Genomic DNA, 26,743 nt, shown 5'->3' on the forward strand with positions numbered 1-26,743 from the left:
TATTGGTCATCTTAAGATTCTGGTTTGGATCTGAGAGATCTGAAACTTCATTGGACAATAATCATCTAGTGGCTACATTGCAGAATTCAAAGTCGTGTTCTAATTCCGGTTTCTGCTTTGTGCGACTACATATCATGTCATCCTGTGCAAGGCACCATAGTCTTGTGCCTTAAATGATAAAGATGTGTCAAGTAAATAAGCATTTTGTGTAACTGGCTGTGATAACTTGGTAAAAACACACTGTGAAGCCTGTTTAGAGGAGTCCCCAGCGGCGTAGCTAGGGTGTGGTGGGGGCAGGGGAGTGGGCGATTGGCGGTCCACCCCAAGCGACTCTTTTTTTGGGGGGGGGTTTCATTCACCCGCCAGCCGATCAGAGCCATGTGATTGACGCCGCAGCTGATGTGACTTATCTACATGGCTGCACTGCTTATTTGACTCATGCTCCTACAAATCATTCTTGATGGCTTAACTTTGTTGAAGCCCTTTCATCCTCGACTAGAATTCAACCACTGGTGAATCATTGAATCTAAGCACTCCTAAGGCTTTTCATGGTTATCTTTAACTGGCTGTCCCCTTGTCCTGAAGAAGACCCGCTGTGACTGTACTTGCATCATGCACCTTCTGGGTCGAAACGTCAACGTGCATACACAATCCTTTCCCTACTTTCTCCACTCCATGTGAAAAGCAGAACCATGTACAGATTGGAGATTCATGTGTATAGGGACTAATGTCTATTGAATGAACATTTTATATACGTTTTGTAAAGCACTGTAAATATGTATTCACCTAAAGCACTTTGTCACTTCTAGATCACCTTATTACAGGGTTGCTTATCTTGTGTCGTTTTTTAATAACGTTTTGTTTTCTGTGACAGCCTTACTAGGTCATCACCAAAGTATATTGTAAGGATAATTAATTAATTGGCTAATAACATTCCTCTTGATTAAATCAATCTAGGTGTGTTCCGTTTTCGTTTCTTGTACATATGTTTATGACAAAGTTAAAGTAATTACTTTCTTCCCGACAGAACCTACCTTACCTTAGATTTCAGATACCCAGATGCTGAAGGTCACTGGTTAACCCCATTATACTTGATATATGTCTCTTTTTGGGGGGGTCGGGGGTGAGCAAGTCATCTGTCGACTATCACCCTCTACCTCTCCCGTTAATAAGTGGTCTTTCGACCGCCAGTTCCCCTCTACTCTGCCCTGCACTAGGCGGCAAACTTAGGACCACCCCAGGCGTCAATATGTCTAGCTACACCACTGGGTGTCCCAAATAAATGTTTCCATCACACCTGGTTTCTGCAGCTACATCTCACATAAGCAATACATGTTCATGCATCATCTCACCTTTCAGAGGCACCTTCTGTAAAGCCAGATTCATCCAGAGACAACATTCAATGGACCAGATATAAAATGGAGAGGGGCTGTGAACTCCAGTAAGGAGGACTGCGCACGGGGTGCAGTTCTCCTCAGGTATAGCGATCTGACAATGGTGAAACCTCCAACCTATGGAAATGTAAGGAGATCGTAAAGTAGGATGTAGACCTCCACTGTCTACAAGGTGGAGAGACACTTTCCAGGTAAAGCAAGATTGTGACATGCCTCTTGCAGAGGATATCCTGTAAACACATGGTTTCTCCTCCTTATCCTAATAAACTGATATGCAGTCACATAGGATGCTGCTTGTGGAGTTAAGTTCTGGTAGTCTAGGTCGCTGTTCATAGAGTGAGCTCCTCCCAATCTAGAAAGCTGCTAACGGAGTGAGCTTCTCACAGTCTAGAACATTGCTTATGAAATAAGCGTCTCGCAATTTAGGAAGCTGCTCATGGAATTTGCTTCTGCAATCTAGAACACTACACACAGAGAGAGCTTCTCGCAGACCAGGGCACTGTTCATGGAGAGAGCTTCTCATAGTCTAGGAAACTGTTCATAGAGTGAGCTTCTCGAAATCTAGGAAGCTACTCATGCAGTCAAGTTCTAGCCGTCTAGGTTGCTGCTCACAGAGTGAGCTTCTTGTAGTCTAGAACACTGCTCATGGAGTGAGCTTCTCCCAATCTAGGACACTGCTTACAAAGTCCGCTTTTCCTAATTGAGGAAGATGTTCATGGAGGAAGCTACTCGCCATCTACGATACTGCTCATGGAGTGAGCTTGTCACAATCTAAGTGCATGCTCATTGAATAAGCGTCTAGCAATCTAGGATGCTACTCATGGACTTAGCTTCTGGCAATCTAGGAAGCTGCTCATGGAGTGAGCGTCTCGCAGTCTAGAACACTGCTCACAGAGTGAGCATCTCGCAGTCGAGAACACTGCTCATGGAGTGAGCTTCTTGTAATCAAGGAAGATACTCATGCAGTTAGCTTCTGCGATCTAGGACATGGCTCATAGAGAGAGCTTCTCACAGGACATTGCTCATGACGTTTGCTTCAGACAATCTAGGAAGCTGCTCATGAAGTGAGCATCTCGCAGTCTAGAACACTGCTCATGGAGTGGAGCTTCTTGTAATCAAGGAAGATACTCCTGCAGTTAGCTTCTGCGATCTAGGACATGGCTCATAGAGAGAGCTTCTCACAGACTAGGACATTGCACATGACGTTTGCTTCAGACAATCTAGGATGCTGCTCATGAAGTTAGTTTTTCACAATTTAGGAAGCTGTTCCTGAAGGGAGCTCGTCACAATCTAGGCGGCTGCTCATGGAGTGAGCGTGTAAGCAATCTAGGCGGCTGCTCATGGAGTGAGCGTGTAAGCAATCTAGGCGGCTGCTCATGGAGTGAGCGTGTAAGCAATCTAGGATGCTGCTCGTGGAGTGCGATTCTGGTAATCTAGGAGGGTGCTTGTGGAGACTGCTTTTTAGGATACTATTCGTGAAGTGAGATTCTGGCAATCTAGGATGCTCAAGGAGTGAGGTCTTCACAATCTAGAGACTGATCATGGAGTGAGCTTCTCTCTTTCTAGAGCCCTGCCCAGGGAGTGAGCTTCTTCCGCATATCACAACAGTCTTGTTCTGTTCTCGACATTTGGAAAACGATTAGGCAAAACGCATACTATTTAAATGTGATAAGCTCCCTTAGCCTATCATTTGGTTATTCTTTTCCTGAAATGCTGAAAGACTGGCTAGAGTAGCAACAGATGAAAGAAATGTTAATATCTCAAAAAGCTCAAAGGGGAGCCTCAATCAAAAAAATAAGTTGAGTAGTGTGCAAAATGGAAGTAGTAGTACACAGCGGTCAGTAAAAGTCCCTAAAATGTTAAACTTTTTTAAAATAATGGCTCTGCGGCAAGGACTGAACGGCAGTAAAGTGTAAAACATTTTTCAAGAAAGAGGCAGGTAGTAGATGGCACTTGGAATTGATACGCGTCTGCAGACATGATCGGTTGAGAAGGTCACATTAATGCAAGGAATTTGGCTTTAAAAGGAAGGCATTAAAATGAATTAATAAAAAGACGCCGATGCACGTCCCTAATGCGGCAAGGCTGGCGCCAGAGGATATAACTCAGGTGAGGATGTTCTCAGGCACACCGGAGGACCAAGGCACTCGCTGCCCTTCAGCCTCCTCGCGATTACTGGAACCCGCGTCTCCTTTAAAGGACGGCGGCACAGCAGGCACCCTGGCACCTTCAGCTCTAGGTCATAGTGTCTTCATCAGTCTGATGATAGAAACACAACACAACAAGCCTGGCAAAGGGGATGGTCAGTGACATGCATGGGAGGAGAGGCGTAAATGGTGGGGACGTCAATACAGGTGTCACAGGACTCGAACCATACAGGCCAGAGACATACCCTACAAAGCCATTGTAGCAACATTCAAACAAGCATTTGCAATAGGTCTTACATTTACAAGAGTTGAGCTATTGGCATTGTAAATGACAATAGCTTAAATTCTTACAAATGCGAGACCTATTGCATTGCAAATATTTTGTGTTGTTTACAAGCGCCCTATACTGCGCTCATGTTAATAGAGTCCGCCCCCTTCTTTTGACACGCCACGTCTAAAGAAAGGGGCGCGGCCGCCATTGAAGTGAAAGAGGGGTATGAAGAGCTTTTACAAAATAAAAAGCATTTGTTTGTCAAGTTGAAATTTGGTAGAACCCAATCAGTACAAACACCTTCCGCGCTGGAATGGAGTAGTTCAGCCTACACATGATTTGAGTAACATTCTAATAGGTGAGCATCCACTGAGCATGCTCCTTGCTTGTGACACAGCAACCCATCTATCTGAGCTGCCCAGCAGAAAATGAAAGATGTTGAAGGCGGTGAAACCAGGCAGTTTTATGGGCAGGGGGGAAACACTGACTCCGACATGAGAGTTTAGAATGAAGCAAAAATGGCTGAATTAACCTCTATCCACAACATTACCTTCGATCGACAAGGTATACTGACTGAGTTTATTACACACATGAGCCCTTCGGATGAACAGAAATCAGGAGATCTGTGACATAGTGAGTTTAGTTTCTCCCCCTTTCTCTAACTCCCCATCTCTTCAATAGCATCTTGATCACAGATTCTGCACCAGTCACTTCAGCTCTAACTTGCATCCATTAAAGAAAACAGACTGAATTCCATACCAGCCATAAGGAAAGGTTGATAGGCGTTAATCCCAGTTCACCATCACGGGTATTCTCTCGGAATCCATGCACGGTACAATATCTCTTCGCATGGGTTAGCCACCTTCTTGAATGTTTGCCACTGGAAAAGAGGTTTTACACTGAAATATTTCCCCTAATTCAAGGTGATGAATTTATTCGCAGAATATTTAACTTCCTGAACTATTAGGACAGTTAAACACAGCATTAGGTCTTTACTTCAGTGCAGGCAGAAACATACAGAAGGCCTTCACAAAGACTGCTGCTCTCATGACAGTAATTACCCCAGCTGACAAGCCCACCCCTGCAGGCTTATCCTTGATACAGGCATCTACCAATGAATCCTCCCCGTGTGTGAACATAAAGATAGTAAACAAGAGCCCTGTCAGCAAAAAGCTACACTACACCACATTTCACTTTATTTTCTCTCTTGAGAGGTCTTGTTAAACCTAATCTACAGTGTCAATGTATTGAAAAGAATAGCCTATTTTAGAGAATAATATTTTTTAATTTTCTTACGATGGTCTTTACATTTAGAATTTGATTTATATTAACACACATCGTTGCACAAAGACATTTTGGGCCAGATGTTCGACACTTTTTTGCGGCCGCAAACGGGAGAACCTCCGGTTTGCGGCTGCAAAAAAGGGTAACAGCATGTACAAATGCTATTTTACGAGTACCTGACTCGCAAAATAGCATTTGCGACTTTTGCTATTAGGCGTCCCTTCCTAATAGCTAGTCAACATGCTATGTACTAATGTTTTGCAACCGCATTTGCGGCCAGCAAAACACTCGCGGTTTACCACCTACTTCAAGTAGGTGGTAAACCACTCGCAAACGGGAAGGGGTCCCTTTGTGAGTATGTTGAAAAATATTTTTTACGAGCAGGCAGTGGTCCCAGTGACCACTGACTGCGCTTAAAAAAATGAAACTGAAAAGTTTAATTTTTCTTTCTTTAAATGCATCCTGTTTTCTTTTAAGGAAAACGGGCTGCATTAAAAAAAAAAAAAAAGCTGCTTTATTAAAAAGCAGTCCCAAACATGGTGGTCTGCTAAGCCCAGCAGGCCACTATCCCTGGGCGGGGTGTCATTCCCAATAGGCTCGCAAATTGAGAGTGGCTCATTAATATTAATGAGTCTTGCAATTTGCGACCCCATAAGAAATCGCAAAGAGTGTGGAATACACTGTTGTACATCGGAAACTGCGCCTCGCAAATTGCGACTCGAAAAGTTTCGCAAATTGCGATGCGCAGGTTTCTTGGTTGTACCTCTGGCCCTTTAAGTATTAGCGTGTTTTTCCCAGCAGAAACATGCATTTCTCAAAATAAAACAGATCACCTATGCACACTCTTGTGAATACATAAATTATGTCGAAGTGGACATGAAACCCTGCCAGATCACGGTACGAGTGACCAGTTCCAGACGCACCCGTCTGATTCTCAAGACCTTTTGAATCGAAAAAGGTGCTCATTACCCACGTCCTACACAACGGCGCCATGCAATCGAACAATTTATGATTTTACGAGACACATCCCGGAATTGCCACAATTTGTGCTGAAGTTTTTCCAGGACACGTATTCGACACCTTTCTCCCAACATCTTTTGGAGCTTGGGAGCTATAGAAATCCGGAACGACTTACATCACCCTCCTACAAGTCCTGGGCCCTGTCGGGTCGGAATTATCACCGACAGAGCGACTCACACTACGAAATTCGTTGCATTTTGAGCCCTGAGGAGTCGCGGGATTCTGTCCCCTTAGTGACGAAACACGTGTCGGCTGGTCTCTGTAGAAAATGAAAGACACTACTTTTGGATCAACCTACTCCAAGAACAAGATCTGTTATTTTGCAATTTTATCAACAGGCTTTGTGTCCTTTGCTTTCATGTCCACTTTGACATAATTTATGTATACACAAGAGTGTGCATAGGTGATCTGTTTTACATTACATACAGAGGTGGCGTATGCTTTCATTGTCCTTGGGGGGTTATAGGGCTTATCCCCTCAACCTTTTTGCACCTCACACCCTACTCGAATGGATTCACACTAAGTGCTAATCATTTGGTGTACGCCCCTTCTTCGTCGTGATTAAGAACCCTTTTCTAGACCCTGAATGTATTTCTCGAAACCCCGAGGGACATATCTGCAGTCTCAGGCAAACAATGAATACTAAACGGATGATGTTCAAGTGCTATAAATCTTTCTTAAGAGTACTAAAATCAGTTAACAAATCACGCAATATAAAAAGTAAATAACAAGTAACGTGTAATATGGCCCTGTGTTGCCAGCTCTAGTTCAGGTGACATGTATAAAACACTCACTTCAGCCTTATTTATTATTATTATTTATTTAGAAGTTTTCTATAGCGCTAACAAGACCCGAAGGTTGCAGAGCGCTTTACAGTAAAAGGAAAGGCATGGTGAGCAAAAAGATACGTAACATGGTTTGTACAGGTCACATAAACCCCAGGATTGCCATATAACACAGCTACCTATTGTGTATGCTCTCCATATATGTATATTCACCAGAAAAAAACACAGTTTAAAACTGTGGTTCTGACTCAAGCAAGCAAAACCACAGAAATGTGCCAGTTAGGATTACAAATGCACGCAGGAGACACCATACCTCACGCCACCCGCCATGTTGTCTTGATAGCTCTTTCCTCTGTTTGTCCATTGGCAGATTTAAGGATTGAGCACGACAGGCAGCAAGGGTTATGCATAACCATACAGGCAAATATCATGGTTTTACACATTTGAGGCAGAGCCACATCTCAGTTTGTAACTGTGGTTCTTTATGATGTACTTCATTTTCAACCCTGTTAATGTCAACATTGGGCACAAATCCCCTGCTGCGCACGGCCTTGGGCACAAATCCCCTGCTGCGCACGGCCTTGGACACAAATCCCCTGCTGCGCACGGCCTTGGGCACAAATCCCCTGCTGCGCACGGCCTCGGGCACAAATCCCCTGCTGCGCACGGCCTCGGGCACAAATCCCCTGCTGCGCACGGCCTCGGGCACAAATCCCCTGCTGCGCACGGCCTCGGGCACAAATCCCCTGCTGCGCACGGCCTCGGGCACAAATCCTCTGCTGCGCACGGCCTCGGGCACAAATCCCCAGCTGCGCACGGCCTCGGGCACAAATCTCCTGCTGCGCACGGCCTCGGGCACAAATCCCCTGCTTCGCACGCCCTTGGGCACAAATCCCCTGCTGCGCACGGCCTCGGGCACAAATCCCCTGCTGCGCACGGCCTCGGGCACAAATCCCCAGCTGCGCACGGCCTCGGGCACAAATCCCCTGCTGCGCACGGCCTCGGGCACAAATCCCCTGCTGCGCACGGCCTCGGGCACAAATCCCCAGCTGCGCACGGCCTCGGGCACAAATCCCCTGCTGCGCACGGCCTCGGGCACAAATCCTCTGCTGCGCACGGCCTCGGGCACAAATCCCCTGCTGCGCACGGCCTCGGGCACAAATCCCCTGCTGCGCACGGCCTCGGGCACAAATCCCCAGCTGCGCACGGCCTCGGGCACAAATCCCCTGCTGCGCACGGCCTCGGGCACAAATCCTCTGCTGCGCACGGCCTCGGGCACAAATCCCCTGCTGCGCACGGCCTCGGGCACAAATCCCCTGCTGCGCACGGCCTCGGGCACAAATCCCCTGCTGCGCACGGCCTCGGGCACAAATCCTCTGCTGCGCACGGCCTCGGGCACAAATCCCCAGCTGCGCACGGCCTCGGGCACAAATCTCCTGCTGCGCACGGCCTCGGGCACAAATCCCCTGCTTCGCACGCCCTTGGGCACAAATCCCCTGCTGCGCACGGCCTCGGGCACAAATCCCCTGCTGCGCACGGCCTCGGGCACAAATCCCCAGCTGCGCACGGCCTCGGGCACAAATCCCCTGCTGCGCACGGCCTCGGGCACAAATCCCCTGCTGCGCACGGCCTCGGGCACAAATCCCCAGCTGCGCACGGCCTCGGGCACAAATCCCCTGCTGCGCACGGCCTCGGGCACAAATCCTCTGCTGCGCACGGCCTCGGGCACAAATCCCCTGCTGCGCACGGCCTCGGGCACAAATCCCCTGCTGCGCACGGCCTCGGGCACAAATCCCCAGCTGCGCACGGCCTCGGGCACAAATCCCCTGCTGCGCACGGCCTCGGGCACAAATCCTCTGCTGCGCACGGCCTCGGGCACAAATCCCCTGCTGCGCACGGCCTCGGGCACAAATCCCCTGCTGCGCACGGCCTCGGGCACAAATCCCCAGCTGCGCACGGCCTCGGGCACAAATCTCCTGCTGCGCACGGCCTCGGGCACAAATCCCCTGCTTCGCACGCCCTTGGGCACAAATCCCCTGCTGCGCACGGCCTCGGGCACAAATCCCCTGCTGCGCACGGCCTCGGGCACAAATCCCCTGCTGCGCACGGCCTCGGGCACAAATCCCCAGCTGCGCACGGCCTCGGGCACAAATCCCCTGCTGCGCACGGCCTCGGGCACAAATCCTCTGCTGCGCACGGCCTCGGGCACAAATCCCCTGCTGCGCACGGCCTCGGGCACAAATCCCCAGCTGCGCACGGCCTCGGGCACAAATCCCCTGCTGCGCACGGCCTCGGGCACAAATCCTCTGCTGCGCACGGCCTCGGGCACAAATCCCCTGCTGCGCACGGCCTCGGGCACAAATCCCCAGCTGCGCACGGCCTCGGGCACAAATCCCCTGCTGCGCACGGCCTCGGGCACAAATCCTCTGCTGCGCACGGCCTCGGGCACAAATCCCCTGCTGCGCACGGCCTCGGGGACAAATCCCCTGCTGCGCACGGCCTTGGGCACAAATCCCCTGCTGGGTACAACCTTGGGCACAAATCCCCTGCTGCGCACGGCCTTGGGCACAAATCCCCTCCTGCGCACGGCCTTGGGCACAAATCCCCAGCTGCGCACGGCCTCGGGCACAAATCCCCTGCTGCGCACGGCCTCGGGCACAAATCCCCAGCTGCGCACGGCCTCGGGGACAAATCCCCAGCTGCGCACGGCCTCGGGGACAAATCCCCTGCTGCGCACGGCCTCGGGCACAAATCCCCTGCTGCGCACGGCCTCGGGGACAAATCCCCTGCTGCGCACGGCCTCGGGGACAAATCCCCTGCTGCGCACGGCCTCGGGCATAAATCCGCTGCTGCGCACGGCCTCGGGCACAAATCCTCTGCTGCGCACGGCCTCGGGCACAAATCCCCTGCTGCGCACGGCCTCGGGCACAAATCCCCTGCTGCGCACGGCCTCGGGGACAAATCCCCTGCTGCGCACGGCCTCGGGGACAAATCCCCTGCTGCGCACGGCCTCGGGGACAAATCCCCTGCTGCGCACGGCCTCGGGCACAAATCCGCTGCTGCGCACGGCCTCAGGCACAAATCCCCAGCTGCGCACAACCTCGGGCACAAATCCCCAGCTGCGCACGGCCTCGGGGACAAATCCCCTGCTGCGCACGCCCTTGGGCACAAATCCCCTGCTGCGCACGGCCTCGGGCACAAATCCCCAGCTGCGCACGGCCTCGGGGACAAATCCCCTGCTGCGCACGGCCTCGGGGACAAATCCTCTGCTGCGCACGGCCTCGGGCACAAATCCTCTGCTGCGCACGGCCTCGGGCACAAATCCTCTGCTGCGCACGGCCTTGGGCACAAATCCCCTGCTGCGCACGGCCTCGGGGACAAATCCCCTGCTGCGCACGGCCTCGGGCACAAATCCGCTGCTGCGCACGGCCTCGGGCACAAATCCTCTGCTGCGCACGGCCTCGGGCACAAATCCCCAGCTGCGCACGGCCTCGGGCACAAATCCCCTGCTGCGCACGGCCTCGGGGACAAATCCCCTGCTGCGCACGGCCTCGGGCATAAATCCGCTGCTGCGCACGGCCTCGGGCACAAATCCGCTGCTGCGCACGGCCTCGGGCACAAATCCGCTGCTGCGCACGGCCTCGGGCACAAATCCGCTGCTGCGCACGGCCTCGGGCACAAATCCTCTGCTGCGCACGGCCTCGGGCACAAATCCTCTGCTGCGCACGGCCTTGGGCACAAATCCCCTGCTGCGCACCGCCTCGGGCACAAATCCCCTGCTGCGCACGGCCTCGGGCACAAATCCCCTGCTGCGCACGGCCTCGGGCACAAATCCTCTGCTGCGCACGGCCTCGGGCACAAATCCTCTGCTGCGCACGGCCTTGGGCACAAATCCCCTGCTGCGCACGGCCTCGGGGACAAATCCCCTGCTGCGCACGGCCTCGGGCATAAATCCGCTGCTGCGCACGGCCTCGGGCACAAATCCTCTGCTGCGCACGGCCTCGGGCACAAATCCCCAGCTGCGCACGGCCTCGGGCACAAATCCCCTGCTGCGCACGGCCTCGGGGACAAATCCCCTGCTGCGCACGGCCTCGGGCATAAATCCGCTGCTGCGCACGGCCTCGGGCACAAATCCGCTGCTGCGCACGGCCTCGGGCACAAATCCGCTGCTGCGCACGGCCTCGGGCACAAATCTGCTGCTGCGCACGGCCTCGGGCACAAATCCTCTGCTGCGCACGGCCTCGGGCACAAATCCTCTGCTGCGCACGGCCTCGGGCACAAATCCCCTGCTGCGCACGGCCTCGGGCACAAATCCCCTGCTGCGCACGGCCACGGGCACAAATCCCCTGCTGCGCACGGCCTCGGGCACAAATCCCCTGCTGCGCACGGCCTCGGGCACAAATCCCCTGCTGCGCACGGCCTCGGGCACAAATCCCCTGCTGCGCACGGCCTCGGGCACAAATCCCCTGCTGCGCACGGCCTCGGGCACAAATCCCCTGCTGCGCACGGCCTCGGGCACAAATCCCCAGCTGCGCACGGCCTCGAGGATAAATCACCTTCTGCGCACGGCCTCGGGGACAAATCCCCTGCTGCGCACGGCCTCGGGGACAAATCCCCTGCTGCGCATGGCCTCGGGCATAAATCCGCTGCTGCGCACGGCCTCGGGCACAAATCCTCTGCTGCGCACGGCCTCGGGCACAAATCCGCTGCTGCGCACGGCCTCGGGCACAAATCCTCTGCTGCGCACGGCCTTGGACACAAATCCCCTGCTGCGCACGGCCTCGGGCACAAATCCCCTGCTGCGCACGGCCTCGGGCACAAATCCCCTGCTGCGCACGGCCTCGGGCACAAATCCCCTGCTGTGCACGGCCTCGGGCACAAATCCCCTGCTGCGCACGGCCTCGGGCACAAATCCCCTGCTGCGCACGGCCTCGGGTACAAATCCCCAGCTGCGCACGGCCTTGAGGATAAATCACCTTCTGCGCACCGCCTCGGGGACAAATCCCCTGCTGCGCACGGCCTTGGGGACAAACCCCTGCTGCGCACGGCCTCGGGCACAAACCCCTGCTGCGCACGGCCTTGGGCACAAATCCCCTGCTGCGCACGGCCTTGGGCACAAATCCCCAGCTGCGCACGGCCTTGGACACAAATCCCCTGCTTCGCACGCCCTTGGGCACAAATCCCCTGCTGCGCACGGCCTTGGGCACAAATCCCCCGCTGTGCACGGCCTTGGGCACAAATCCCCTGCTGCGCACGGCCTTGGGCACAAATCCCCAGCTGCGCACGCCCTTGGGCACAAATCCCCTGCTGCGCACGGCCTCGGGCACAAACCCCTGCTGCGCACGGCCTCGGGCACAAATCCCCTGCTGCGCACGGCCTCGGGCACAAATCCCCAGCTGCGCACGGCCTTGGACACAAATCCCCTGCTTCGCACGCCCTTGGGCACAAATCCCCTGCTGCGCACGGCCTTGGGCACAAATCCCCCGCTGTGCACGCCCTAGGGCACAAATCCCCTGCTTCGCACGCCCTAGGGCACAAATCCCCTGCTGCGCACGGCCTTGGGCACAAATCCGCTGCTGCGCACGGCCTCGGGCACAAATCCTCTGCTGCGCACGGCCTCGGGCACAAATCCCCTGCTGCGCACGGCCTCGGGCACAAATCCCCTGCTGCGCACGGCCTCGGGCACAAATCCCCTGCTGCGCACGGCCTCGGGCACAAATCCCCTGCTGCGCACGGCCTCGGGCACAAATCCCCTGCTGCGCACGGCCTCGGGCACAAATCCCCTGCTGCGCACGGCCTCGGGCACAAATCCCCTGCTGCGCACGGCCTCGGGCACAAATCCCCTGCTGCGCACGGCCTCGGGCACAAATCCCCTGCTGCGCACGGCCTCGGGCACAAATCCCCTGCTGCGCACGGCCTTGACGATAAATCACCTTCTGCGCACGGCCTCGGGGACAAATCCCCTGCTGCGCACGGCCTTGGGGACAAATCCCCTGCTGCACACGGCCTCGGGCACAAACCCCTGCTGCGCACGGCCTTGGGCACAAATCCCCTGCTGCGCACGGCCTTGGGCACAAATCCCCAGCTGCGCACGGCCTTGGGCACAAATCCCCAGCTGCGCACGGCCTTGGACACAAATCCCCTGCTTCGCACGCCCTTGGGCACAAATCCCCTGCTGCGCACGGCCTTGGGCACAAATCCCCCGCTGTGCACGGCCTCTGGCACAAATCCCCTGCTGCGCATGGCCTCGGACACAAATCCCCTGCTGCACACGACCTCGGGCACAAATCCCCTGCTGCGCACGGCCTCAGGCACAAATCCCCTGCTGCGCACATCTTTGGGCACAAATCCCCTGCTGCGCACGGCCTCGGGCACAAATCCCCAGCTGCGCACGGCCTTGGGCACAAATCCCCTGCTGCGCATGGCCTTGGGCACAAATCCCCTGCTGCGCACAGCTTTGGGCACAAATCCCCAGCAGAGCACGGCCTTGGGCACAAATCCCCTGCTGCGCACAGCTTTGGGCACAAATCCCCTGCTGCGCACAGCCTTGGGCAGAGGTGGTTGGGTGCAGTGTTTGGCCTTATTTTTGTAATCGCTCAAAAGACTCGTTTTGAGGGGAGACGGGCCCAAGAGCACCCTAGGAGTCCTATATGGTGGTGGTAAGTATTTTTACCTCAATCAAAAGCTGAATGAAATGAATATGCTACTTACCAGTATGCATCTGTTCTTGGCATGTAGGGCTGCTAACATTCATATCTAGTGCATAGATCGCCGCCTAGTGTTGGGTCCGGATGATTGCACATTGTTGACCTGGAAGAGTCTTCGAAGTATCACGAGATAGGTGGCTCCTCCCCATGACTACAGTGCACATGGGCATCAGCTCCATCCCCAGATTGTTTTTAGCCATTGTGGCAGAGATGGAGTGAAATAGTGTAAAGGATGTCCATGCTAATGATGAATGCAAGAGAGTGTCTGCAGCCGCTACGGGCACCGGGTAGGAGGGCGGGCGATATGAATGTTAGCAGCCCTACATGCCAAGAACAGATGCATACTGGTAAGTAGCATATTCAGTTCGAGGCATGTGGGCTGCTAAATTCATATCTAGTGCATAGAATACACAGCAGTCCCTCCATTAAGGGCGGTTGCCCGTGCCAGCTGCAGAAGCTTGAAAAAGTGTCTTGAGAACAGCCTGTCCCACAGCTGCTTGCTGTTTGGAATGCACATCTACGCAGTAAAGCTTGGTAAATGTGTGTGGTGTAGACCATGTGGCTGCTCTACAAATGTCTTCTAAAGGAATGTTCCCCAGGAATGCCATGGAGGCCCCCAATTTGCGTGTGGAGTGCGCTCTTGGGGGTATTGTTAAAGTGCGTTTAGCCTTTTGATAACAGATTTGAATGCATTTAACAATCCATCTGGTTATCCTGCTTTGGAAATGGGGTTGCCTTTGTGTTGTGCGGAGAAGGCAACAAAAAGTTGTTGTGTCTTCCTAAAGGATTGTGTTCTGTCAATGTAGTACATTAGCACCCTCCTAACTTCTAATGTATGAAGCATTCTTTCTGCTACCGTTTGTGGGTTTTGGAAAAATGCAGGCAGGTCAATAGTTTGGTTGATATGAAACTGTGACACCACCTTTGGAAGGAATTTGGGGTTAGTGCGGAGCACCACCCCGTTAGAATGTATTTGGATGAATGGCTCTTGGACAGTGAGCGCTTGCAGCTCACTAACACGTCTGAGCGACGTGATAGCAACGAGAAAAGCCACCTTCCACGTTAGAAACTGAAGTTCGCATGAGTGCAGTGGCTCGAAAGGTGGGCCCATCAGCCTAGTGAGGACCACATTGAGGTTCCACACAGGAGCTGGTGGAGTTCTAGGAGGAATGACTCGTTTCAGCCCCTCTAGGAAGGCTTTAATGGCAGGCACCCTGAAAACAGAGAGGTGCTGCCTATTCTGGAGATAAGCCGCTATGGCGGATACATGGATCCGAATGGAAGCGTACGCTAGATTGCATTTGTAAAGATGTAACATATAGCAGATGATGTTAGGAATGGATGCATCTAGCGGGTTGATATTGTTGTCTGTACAGTAAATGACAAATCGCTTCCATTTTGCAGCATAGCAAGCTCTGGTCGTGGGCTTCCGTGCCTCCCGGATGATGGCCATGCATTCAGGAGGCAGGTTGAGGTAGCCAAATTCTAAGACCTCAGGAGCCAGATCGCCAGATTGAGCTGTTGCGGATCTGGATGCTGAATGTCGCCATGGTTCTGCGTTAAGAGGCTGGGTGTTAGATGCAGCCTTTGATGCGGTACCACGGAAAGTTCCAGAAACGTGGTGTACCATGGTTGGCGTGCCCATGTTGGAGCAAACAGGATGAGAGTCACCGAGTGTTGCTTTAGCTTTTTTGCCACCAGCGGAATGAGAGGCGCTGGGGGAAAAGCGTACGCAAATTTGCCTGACCAGTTCATCCATATCGCATTCCCCTGCGATTCCGGGTGAGGGAACCTGGCGGCAAAGCTTTGGCATTTTGCGTTTTCCCTTGTGGCAAACAGGTCGATCTCTGGATGACCCCACTGCTGGAAGTACGGGTGAAGTACTGATGGATGTATCTCCCACTCGTGCATTTGATGGCTGTATCTGCTGAGCAGATCCGCCATCTGATTGTCCTTGCCGGGGAGGTGTTCCGCCATGAGGAAAATGTTCCTCTGAATGGCCCACTTCCACATGCTCTGAGCCAGATGAGACAGCTGTGGTGAGTGAGTACCTCCCTGTTTTTGGATGTAGTACATGGCTGTCATGTTGTCCGTCCGGATCAACACGACTTTGTCGCACAAATGTACCTTGAAGGACTTCATCGCCATGAAGATTGCCATCAATTCCAGGTAGTTGATGTGCAACTTCTGTTGTTGTGTGGACCACAGTCCCTGCACCGTGTAGTGGAGCACATGATCTCCCCACCCTTGGAGAGATGCGTCCGTTGTCAGGATAATCTGTGGCACAGGCTCTTGGAACGGTCGTCCCTTGCAAAGGTTGTGTGGATTCCACCAATGCAGAGAGTTGTATGCCCGACCGGTCACCAACACTAGGTCCGTCAGTTGTCCCCGAGCCTGTGTCCACTGATTCGCCAAGCATTCTTGGAGAGGACGCATGTGCAACCTCGCGTGCGGACTATGAAAATGCAGGAGGCCATCATGCCTATCAACTGCATGAACACTCTCGCTGGCAGGGAGTGTTGCGGTCTGAACCTCTGGATCAGTGACTGAATGCTGTTGATCCTGGCTGGGTTTGGCTGCAGAATCCTCCGTTGGAGATGTACGTGGCCCAAAACCTTGTGGATCTTGTACCACCTGCTGGCTACCTTGGTCCCTAGTGTCGTTATATGTGTGTCCTGCTGAACATCAGGGTCATTGTCCACTGGGAAATTGTATTGGTCGTCTTCCTCATCATCCTCTCCCCCTGATTGGTTTGGGGAAGGTGATGGACTTCTTCTGGGTGGTGGTAGAATAGGCTCAATAAGGGCAGGAATGTCCTGCGCTGGCTTCTTTTTCTTCAGTGGAATAACATAGGATTCCAGTGGTTGGGAAGTGATCTTCCTTTTGTAAAGGGTCAGTTTCCCTGTTTGGGCATTGATGTAATGCTCAGAGTCTTGTTCCGAGGCTTGAAGCGTCGAAGGAGCCGAAGTCTTTGGCACCAATTTAGGTGCAAATGCCTTTGGTGGCACCTTTGGTGGAAGAGTGTAAATAAGCTTGGTTGATGACTTTTGAGGAGTGTCAACCTCTTTCGGAGCCGATGGCGTGGGAGCCGCCGACAAAGTCTTGTCTCGAATCCTTTTCAGGGAGTCGGTGACTTGTTTAGTGAAGGAGGCGGAGGGTGTTGAAGCCGACGTTCGGTGTCCGGTGGCGTCGGAGTCCCTCGGTGTCGACGGAATTTGCATCGACGATTCTTCAGCTGCAACGTGGCGCGGCTCCGTTGTAGGCTTTGGCGCCGATGCCGATGCTGCATTTCCGACATCTTTGTGCCGATGCGTAGTGGCTGCGGCCTTCGGGTCGTGGCCTGTAGTCGATTTATGTTCGACGGGGCGTTTAGTTGACGGCGCCGTAGGAGCGTCTGAAGGCGTGTGAACAGACTTCGACGTCCGTGCCGGAGCAACAGAGGCCGACTCTTGACGGACGGCCTTCTTGGAGGAGGAGTCCTTGTGCACCTTCTGCGGCGCTGTTGGCTCGATAACCTTCTTCGACTTCTGTGGACCGGAGGTGGACGGAGTCGATGAAGGAGCAGGCTTTGATATTTTTTGTGGGACGTCGGCCATCTTAGATGTTGTCGAGTCCGTTAGTTTCAGTTTCGTTTTCTGCTGGACGTCGGCCATTTTAGGTGTTGTCGAATCCGCTGGTTTCGGTTTCGAGTCTGCCTGGACGTCGGCCATCTTGGGTGTTGTAGAAACCGAAGTTTTCGGTTTCGATACGTTGGATGGCGGCTCCGCTTGAGTGTCCGTGGCCGGGCTAGAATGCGGGGCCGGGGATAGCGGTGCAGGGTCGTGGGTAAGGCCGAGTGGCGATCCCGTGACCTGAGCCTGTGTAATATAGACGTCGGGGCATAGCTCTTCCTCTGAGCTATCTTCCGCGGCCCCAAAAACTTCTTCGTCGTCCCCTACCTCCTCGACGTATTCAATGTCCTGGTCCTGTCCTTCGACCTGTTCCTCGGGATCGGACTGGACCTCCGTCGACGGTGGCGAAATTTGGAGGTGATGGCTACCGCCTTCCTCCGCAGGGTCGTCGAATATGTTGTCGGGTGCCGGTGTCGCTCGCTGGGCCTCGAGGCGCGCCGCGCGCCGATGCTTGAGCGTCTTCTTCGACCTGAATTTTGAGCAGGCCATGCAGTCGTCTTCGTTGTGGTCCGGTGACAGGCATTTATTACAGACCGGATGCACATCGATGTGTGGATATTTGGATCCACAGACGGGGCAGAACTTAAACGGGCTCCGCTCCATGTTAAGGTCGTCGTGTCTTGCTGCGACGAGAGGGCCTCGAAGTGCGAAGAGTAACTATACTCCGTAGATTTCCGGCTCAGAGAGTCGGACGACGCTCGAGACCGTGCGCAAACAATACCGACGCTGGTAACGAAGGCCTTTTGGCCTTAAGAACAAAGTTTATCGGTTCCGACACGGAGATGTCGAGAACCACATCCGAACCCAATGGCGGAAAAAAACAATCTGGGGATGGAGCCGATGCCCATGCGCACTGTAGTCCAGGGGAGGAGCCACCTATCTCGTGATACTTCGAAGACTCTTCCAGGACAACAATGTGCAATCATCCGGACCCAACACTAGGCGGCGATCTATGCACTAGATATGAATGTTAGCAGCCCACATGCCTCGAACACAGTGTTTGTACTAGATTTAGAAGCAGCATGTCCACCCCCCTCCTTCACACAAGCACAAGTATGTGAATTATCTAGTAAAACCTCCTAGGGGTGTAAACCCACAAGAAGCAGTAATAAAACCTTTCACCTCCAACCAGCAGCAGGCGTAGAAACTACTCTTCGCGCAGCATTATAATATGAGAGGTAATTAAATGTTCCAGCACCCTGCAACAGCACACATTAATTACATATTTCACCACCCTCCACCAGCAGGACCATAACTCCTCTTTATCTGCCCTGCAGCTCCTACTCATGAGAGCAATTAAAAATGTTACCACCCTGCACCAGCAGGCACAGAACTGCTTTTCTCACTACACTACAGCATGAGAGTAATTAAATAGGGGTGGGCGGTGAACTCCGCTTCGCCACTGGAGTACGCTCAGTTTGGCCCACAGTTCCGAAAAACTCCGCAATGCTGAAATGTTCCTCTTGTGCGGCTCCCCAATGAACACCTTAAGCTAGACCGCCTCCCGGCGAGATTTCTCAAAGCGGGCGGTTGCATCCGGTCGCTACCACTCGCGTGAGCAGCCTGCCGCTAGCGTTGAGGAAGCTGCCGCTGGAGTAGAAAATGTACTCGAGAGACAGAAAGAAGCAGCACCCTGTTGTGCTGTGCATGGTGCAGTTCGCGCTTTTTTTTACAGCGCGGGACATACTCCTGGTACTAAAGATCAGCCCGAGCAGGGTGACTTACCACACTCTGCCGCTTGCAGAACTCTGTGGAGCGCAGCAGAGTTTTTTCGGCACTTCGGGGAGTTCCATACACCAGAACTCCGCAAACTTCCCCCAGGCCTATAATTAAACATTTCATGGCCCAGCAGCACTAGCAGGCACAGAACGGCTCCTCACACTGCACTACAGAATGAGAGTAATTAAACATTCCAAAACCCAGCAGGCATAGAACGACTTTTCTCAATGCACAACAGTATGAAAGTAATTTAACATTTCATGACCCAGCAGAATCAGTAGATAGATGGAGTCAGAATCTGATACTAATTGGAGACAGTGTGATTAATAAATGAATGAAGCAGAGCCTACGAAGTGAACAGCCTTCAAGCTGCTATGATCTGAGACAGTAATGAATGAAGAGAGCACAGCCTAGATGTGAACAGCCTTCAAGCTGCTATGATCTGAGACAGTAATGAATGAATACAGCACAGCCTAGATGTGAACAGCCCTCAAGCTGCTATGATCTGAGCCGGTAATGAAGACAGCACAGCCTAGATGTGATCAGCCTTCAAGCTGCTGGGATCTGAGACAGTAATGGAGAGTACAGCCTAGATGGGAACATCCTTCAAGCTGCTATGATCTGAACCAGTAATGAATGAAGAGAGCACAGCCTAGATGGGAACAGCGTTCAAGCTGCTATGATGTGAAACAGTAAAGAAGGAAGAGAGCACAGCCTAGATGTGAACAGCCTCCAAGCTGCTATGATCTGAGCCAGTAATGAAGAAAGCACAGCGTAGTTGTGAACAGACTTCAAGCTGCTATGATCTGAACCAGTAATGAATGAAGAGAGCACAGCCTAGATGTGAACAGCCTTCAAGCTGCTATGATCTGAACCAGTAATGAATGAAGAGAGCACAGCCTAGATGTGAACAGCCTTCAAGCTGCTATGATCTGAGCCAGTAATGAATGAAGACAGCACAGCCTAGATGTGAATAGCCTTCAAGCTGCTGTGATCTGAGACAGTAATGAATGAATACAGCACAGCCTAGATGTGAACATCCTTCAAGCTGCTATGATCTGAGACAGTAATGAATGAAGACAGCACAGCCTAGATGTGAACAGCCTTCAAACTGCTGTGATCTGAGACAGTAATGTAGACAGCACAGCCTAGATGTGAACATTCTTCAAGCTGCTATGATCTGAGACAGTAATGAATGAAGACAGCACAGCCTAGATGGGAACAGCGTTCAAGCTGCTATGATGTGAAACAGTAAAGAAGGAAGAGAGCACAGCCTAGATGTGAACAGCCTTATAGCTGCTATGATCTGAGCCAGTAATGGAGAGTACAGCCTAGATGTGAACAGCCTTCAAGCTGCTATGATCTGAGACAGGAAGGTAGACAGCACAGCCTAGATGTGAACAGCCTTCAAGCTGCTATGATCTGAGCCAGTAATGAAGAAAGCACAGCCTAGATGTGAACAGCCTTCAAGCTGCTATAATCTGAGCCAGTAATGAATGAAGACAGAACAGCGTAGATGTGAAAAGCCTTCAAGCTGCTGTGATCTGAGCCAGTAATGAAGAAAGCACAGCTTAGATGTGAACAGCCTTCAAGCTGCTATAATCTGAGCCAGTAATGAATGAAGACAGAACAGCGTAGATGTGAACAGCCTTCAAGCTGCTGTGATCTGAGACAGTAATGAAGAGAGCACAGCCCTGATGTGAATAGCCTTCAAACTGCTGTGATCTGAGACAGTAATGTAGACAGCACACCCTAGATGTGAACAGCCTTCAAGCTGCTATGATCTGAGCCAGTAATGAAGAAAGCACAGCCTAGATGTGAACAGCCTTCAAGCTGCTATAATCTGAGCCAGTAATGAATAAAGACAGCACAGCCTAGATGTGAATAGCCTTCAAGCTGCTATGATCTGAGCCAGTAATGAAGAAAGCACAGCCTAGATGTGAACAGCCTTCAAGCTGCTATAATCTGAGCCAGTAATGAATAAAGACAGCACAGCCTAGATGTGAATAGCCTTCAAGCTGCTATGATCTGAGCCAGTAATGAATGAAGACAGCACAGCCTAGATGTGAACAGCCTTCTAGCTGCTGTGATCTGAGACAGTAATGAAGAGAGCACAGCCCTGATGTGAACAGCCTTCAAACTGCTGTGATCTGAGACAGTAATGTAGACAGCACAGCCTAGATGTGAACATCCTTCAAGCTGCTATGATCTGAGACGGTAATGAATGAAGACAGCACAGCCTAGATGTGAACAGCCTTGAAACTGCTGTGATCTGAGACAGTAATGAAGAGAGCACAGCCTAGATGTGAACAGCCTTCAAGCTGCTATGATCTGAACCAGTAATGAAAGAAGAGAGCACAGCCTAGATGGGAACAGCGTTCAAGCTGCTATGATGTGAAACAGTAAAGAAGGAAGAGAGCACAGCCTAGATGTGAACAGCCTTCAAGCTGCTATGATCTGAGACAGGAAGGTAGACAGCACAGCCTAGGTGTGAACAGCCTTCAAGCTGCTATAATCTGAGCCAGTAATGAATAAAGACAGCACAGCCTATATGTGAATAGCCTTCAAGCTGCTATGATCTGAGCCAGTAATGAATGAAGACAGCACAGCCTAGATGTGAACAGCCTTCAAGCTGCTATGATCTGAGCCAGTAATGAAGAAAGCACAGCCTAGATGTGAACAACCTTCAAGCTGCTATGATCTGAGCCAGTAATGAAGAGAGCACAGCCTAGATGTGAACAGCCTTCAAGCTGCTGTGATCTGAGCCAGTAATGAATGAAGACAAAACAGCGTAGATGTGAACAGCCTTCAAGCTGCTATGATCTGAGACAGTAATGAAGAGAGCACAGCCCTGATGTGAATAGCCTTCAACCTACTATGATCTGAAACAGTAATAAAAAGAGCCAAGTCAGAGTTGATAGCGAAAGGCCTGAAGGCACGAGAGTAATGGTCTGAAATGGTGAAAGACCTTCAACTTGTTGTAAACCAGTTGTAGTGCTCTGTAGTTCCCATACACATCCAAGATATTAAGCGGTGTGACTGAGAGCCACCCACAGCATCTGCTGATGAACGGCAAGAGAAACCCTAGGTGTGACCTCACCAGTGTATAGTTGGTCACTTGGATGGAAAACTAAACATACCGTCCCTTGTGAAAGCAGCAACACTTGACTCTTTAACAAATAGAAATAAATTTATTTCTGAAAGGTGTTGGCACAAGTATCCATAATGAAACAATTCCAACACTGAACATTATTCATCCCCGCCAACAATAACCACAGACAGACCCCATTGATTGTTGATTGATTAGAGTGGAGGTGGCCGCAACCTCTGCTGCTTGCCAAAGAAAGAACAAACGACCCCAGTGTAGCCGCTCCTGGATTTTCTCCATTGGTGCCTTAACTAGAAGTGAGTGAGGGGAGGCGGGTCCCAGGGGGGATGGAGATGTTCTGTAGCACTGACCGGAGACTTATCATGGAGAGGGGTGCACACTAGCGGTGACATCTGGATGGGGAGTGAAGGGGCTGTAGGGCAGTGGTGTGGGTGTCTGTGTGTGCAGTTGTTCCTCAGTTCTACGCCTTTTGAGTTGTCAGCAGAGGTGGATTATGGTGGGCAGAGGGGCTGGATTATGTCCTATGTGTATCTTCTCTCTTCAAGCCTCTTTTTATTTACACCATAGCTGGCTTTGTGACTCCACGTTATATATGCCCTTCCCTTTTCTTGTCCTAGGCCAGTTGTGCATGTGATCCCTTCAGCCCTGTCCCTTTCTGGCCTCTGCATACTGTGTATTATTTCCTCAGTCCTAACACTTTGTGGCTTTTAAATAGTCGGGTGAAACGTCCACATTTATCTTTTTAGGATTGTGCGAGTTATTTTTTCAAATTTTACGATCGTCCCGCTGTTCGCTTAGTGTGTCTTCCTCGCTCAATCGTTCTACGGCCCTTGCCCCCATGGTTGTATGTTTCCCACCAGTCCCCTTTTTTTCTGGTCATCATGTAGCTCTAGGTTTGCTTCACAGTCCAAGTATGTTTTCCACTTTCTTGGATGGGCTTGTCTTTCAGTTTTATCGCCCATGCTCTTTGTATGGTTCCCAGTCTGCTGCATGCATTCTTACATCAGAGTATATTTTCTTTCTAGTCTGATTATGTGGATGCATCTCAGTCCTACTCTCTGGGTACCCTTGGTAGGCGATGTGGGTGTAATTATTTTCTGGACTTCAGGTGCCAGTTTCTCTTAGTTTTAGTCTTTTTGGGGTGGGTGTGTTTTGTTAGTCTTGCCAATGGTCTGGTAAGTGGCTTGCTCTCTGTATGTTGGGATTATGCAGTTTTATTTTTATGTTCCCTCCATGTAGTGCTTGCTGGTGGTCAGTTTGTGTCGTTGCTGAGTGTTGGCACTCTAAATGTGTTACGAACCGCATCTCTCCTATCCACATACTCTTGTAATTTCATCTAATACAGATGCCAGTGCCAACTTGGTCAATTATAGCACAGCCCAACAGAGTCACTCATTCTACAGGAGACCTGCCTCTTAGAAAGCACATTCAGTCTCAGATATCAATACAGACCTGCAAGGAAAGAGGCAATGGGGTGGCGAGTGCGGGGAGGGCAAATGTGCCGAACATAAAAATACTAACCCCAGTTCCCCTGTGTGGGAAGGAACTCTTGCACTTTTTAAGGACAGCAACATTGTTGCCTGCTCCAGTCCCACGCGAGCCCGTTTGTTGGGGAGGGCACGAGGGTCAATAGATGGGATTCCTTCCTATGCTTATGTACGATTGGCTGTTACGTGCGGAGGGGCGTGGTGACACATCTAACCAGGGACGCAGCCACCACTTGTTGGCCAGGCAGCGCTACAAGAGATTCACCCAGCAGCAACCAGCGTTGAGGCCTTAGACGCCGCCCACTTGCTATGCATTGCTGCCAGATTCTGTGGGCTGCATGAGGTGGGCGTGGCGCCATGTACACTCCTGCAATGCCCTCCCCAGCTGCAGCACCACTGAAAAATATAATTTCAGTATCATTTGTGATCAAAGCCAGTGTTTGTTTGAGGGGCTTGTGGTCAACTTCCCATGGATGGCTATGAAAGCCAGGTTGCAGTCAGCGTAACTATCAGTTTGATAAACCTTGAACAGAGTTTGTAAAGCCGGTCACTCAAGCACCACCTCCCATGATTGGGAAGGGCAGAGATCATGCAGTGAGTGGAGGGCGCCAAGTCCCAGTGTGGTCGCCACCAAGCTCTGCCTCGGTCCAACACTATACATTGGTAGCGCTCCAGCTCTTAGAACAGTCGAGGGGGCATAAGCCTCAGTATCCAATGCCAGCATTTAACACAACTGGAGGAAAACTCAAAAACCCACATCTGCCATCCCCTTTCCCGATATTTTATTTCTATACCCTCGAGAAGAACCATTACCAGGCGTTTTCTCCGCACAAAGCAGTTTCTCAGAGACAGGTTTCTTCCTGAACCTGCTTCGCTCAGTTTTGCAGCCACGTAGCCCCACTGCTTCTCAACGCAGAGACCCTTAAAAGCAGGTCCCCTATGGCTTGGAAAATACTTCCCTTCCAGAACAGATTACTGATTTAGTACGCTGGAAAGGTTAATCTGTTGATGCAGTTAGGAGAATGTAGTGGTGTGTGAAAGGAGGTTAGTGAGCGGCAGACTCCAGGGTTAAGGGTGGCTAGAGAAGAAGGAAGGAAGCAGCTCAGAAGAAGAATGAGAGAAGTGTCACTTCACCAGCACTGACTTTGGCAGGAATCCTTCTTTCTCGGAGGAGAGCGGCAGTGCCAGTGCCGGAGTCTTGGGCAGACTGTACATGTAAACTGCTCCAATCACCAGTCCGGCGCCACACGTGAAGAGCAAGTTAATGTGGAAGTTGAAGAGGTAAACAGAGGCCACGGTGGAGACAATGATGGAGAAAGAGGTGGCAAAGCCTTTCAGGATGTTGTCTGCGTACTTCACCACCACGGCCACCAGCAGGCCGCCAAATGCCTGGTTGAAGATCACTGTCCACACGTAGGGCGTGTACCCAAAAAAGAACCCACGTTCAGCCACGTCGGCCCCATCAGTGTACCACATTCCCAGCAGTCCCAGGCTGGTGCCAAAAATGCCCAGCTGAACATTGCGCAGCCAGACTGAGGCCGAGCTTCCCTTCAGGATCTTTTCAAAGTAGACTCCTGCAAAGCCCGACGACAGGCACGAGACAATAACGGCAAACAGGCCCACAAGATAGTTCTGGTCTGCAGCCTGTACCTTCTTACTGCCGGTCTGGTCAAGTTGCACGATGGCCACGCCCGTGAAGAGCAACAGCAGGGACACCCATTGCAGCCGGGACAGGCCTTTCTTCAGCATGAGCACAGAAAAGATGGCGGTCGTCAGGATCTTCAGCTGATATGTGACCTGGAAAACAAAACAGCCAACGGTAACAGGCACAGACATGATCATCAGCTGCAGAGCTACTATTCACCCCATGCAGTCAAAAACGCCACTAGAATTATGCATTTTAAATGAAGTGACTTCCTAGAAAGCAGAGCTCTCTCAGCGTATTCAGTGAAAGTAAATCCTCTATGATCCCCGAGTGCCAGTGTGGGAGTGTGAAAGGCCTCGGAAGCAACAGTGGTGTAACTGGGCTGCAGACATCTCACTGTGCCATAAGAGGTTCATTTCAGGTACATATTTGGTTGATACCGGTCACTATGCAGCACAACAACAAAGGAAGTGTGAAAACATGAGGTGAAAGATTTCCCAAGAGAAATGCCATCTGACTAAAAAAAATACAGAGTTGGAGTCCACGCCAGGCCACAATGAATTTCTTGCAAGGCATTTTCTAACATCAGAGTCCAAAATAGTACACTTTGGATAAACTCTCTTTGAACCAACACTATTTGCAACAGATGCCTCCCTGCTCACAAAAAGGTGCCAGTACAACAAGTGCTGGGAACAGGCTGGGCGAGCAGAAGTTTAAGGCAATATGAGAGGGTGGTTATTAGACAGATAATTAAGTACTTACCTATAACTAGGGTTTCCAGTTTTTAATTAAAACAAATTAGAACTGATAAAACACCACAGAAGGAAATATATGCTTTTCAGTAGAAACCGGAAACGCTGGATTTTGCCACACGTTTACTGCTTCGGATTTCTCTGGTGTCAAAGCAGTATAAGTGCATCCTCTACAGCTAAGCACTTTTCTGGAATGGCTGCCCCAGCTGTGACCCACTAGAGCCATGTTAAGCCACTTAATAGGCCCTTTGGCCATCTACAAGGTGGACCACTGGCCCAAATCCCACTCCAGTTGTGGACGCATGGCTCCCCTCTTGTGGCTTCAGCTCACTCCCCATTGAAAATTTCTAGGTAGTGGTCCGCAGATTCGCAGCGGAACGATGAGTCTGAGTCCAGGGCAAGAGGCACCACCATTAAGCCATCCTCCTTCACTGAGAGCAGAATTTTACTTGGGTATCAAGATTGTGAAAACAAAAAATCATTGCACATATAGGTGCCTCTAGAGTCCATGTCCTCCCATAGAAAAGATATGAAATGAATACGTATTTGTATAGCGCACGACTACCCTGAGGCATATCGGCGCTTGTACGAATACCGCTGAGGAACCCTTCCTGGCTTTTCCCTGTGAGATGCCCCCTCCTGGACACCCCCATGGTGAAGTCAGGCATCCCAGCGCTGTTGGGGCCGTTGTGGAGATTAAGCAAGCTATTGCCCAGAGTCACAGAGTGGGACCCATGATTAGACTAGGCACC

General features: G+C 51.7%; 1 protein-coding gene across 1 annotated transcript in view; it reads right to left on the bottom strand.

The window, feature by feature from the left end:
• SLC35A2 (solute carrier family 35 member A2) overlaps positions 1-26,743 on the bottom strand; it is a 172,281-nt gene that overhangs the window by 20,088 nt on the left and 125,450 nt on the right. The window contains exon 4 of the mRNA XM_078664652.1: positions 24,739-25,391. Within this exon, the coding sequence (XP_078520778.1) occupies positions 24,739-25,391 (653 nt within the window). The remainder of the gene's footprint in view (positions 1-24,738; positions 25,392-26,743) is intronic.

This window comes from Lissotriton helveticus, chromosome 10, assembly GCF_964261635.1.
Source record: "Lissotriton helveticus chromosome 10, aLisHel1.1, whole genome shotgun sequence".
Lineage (NCBI taxonomy): Eukaryota > Metazoa > Chordata > Amphibia > Caudata > Salamandridae > Lissotriton > Lissotriton helveticus.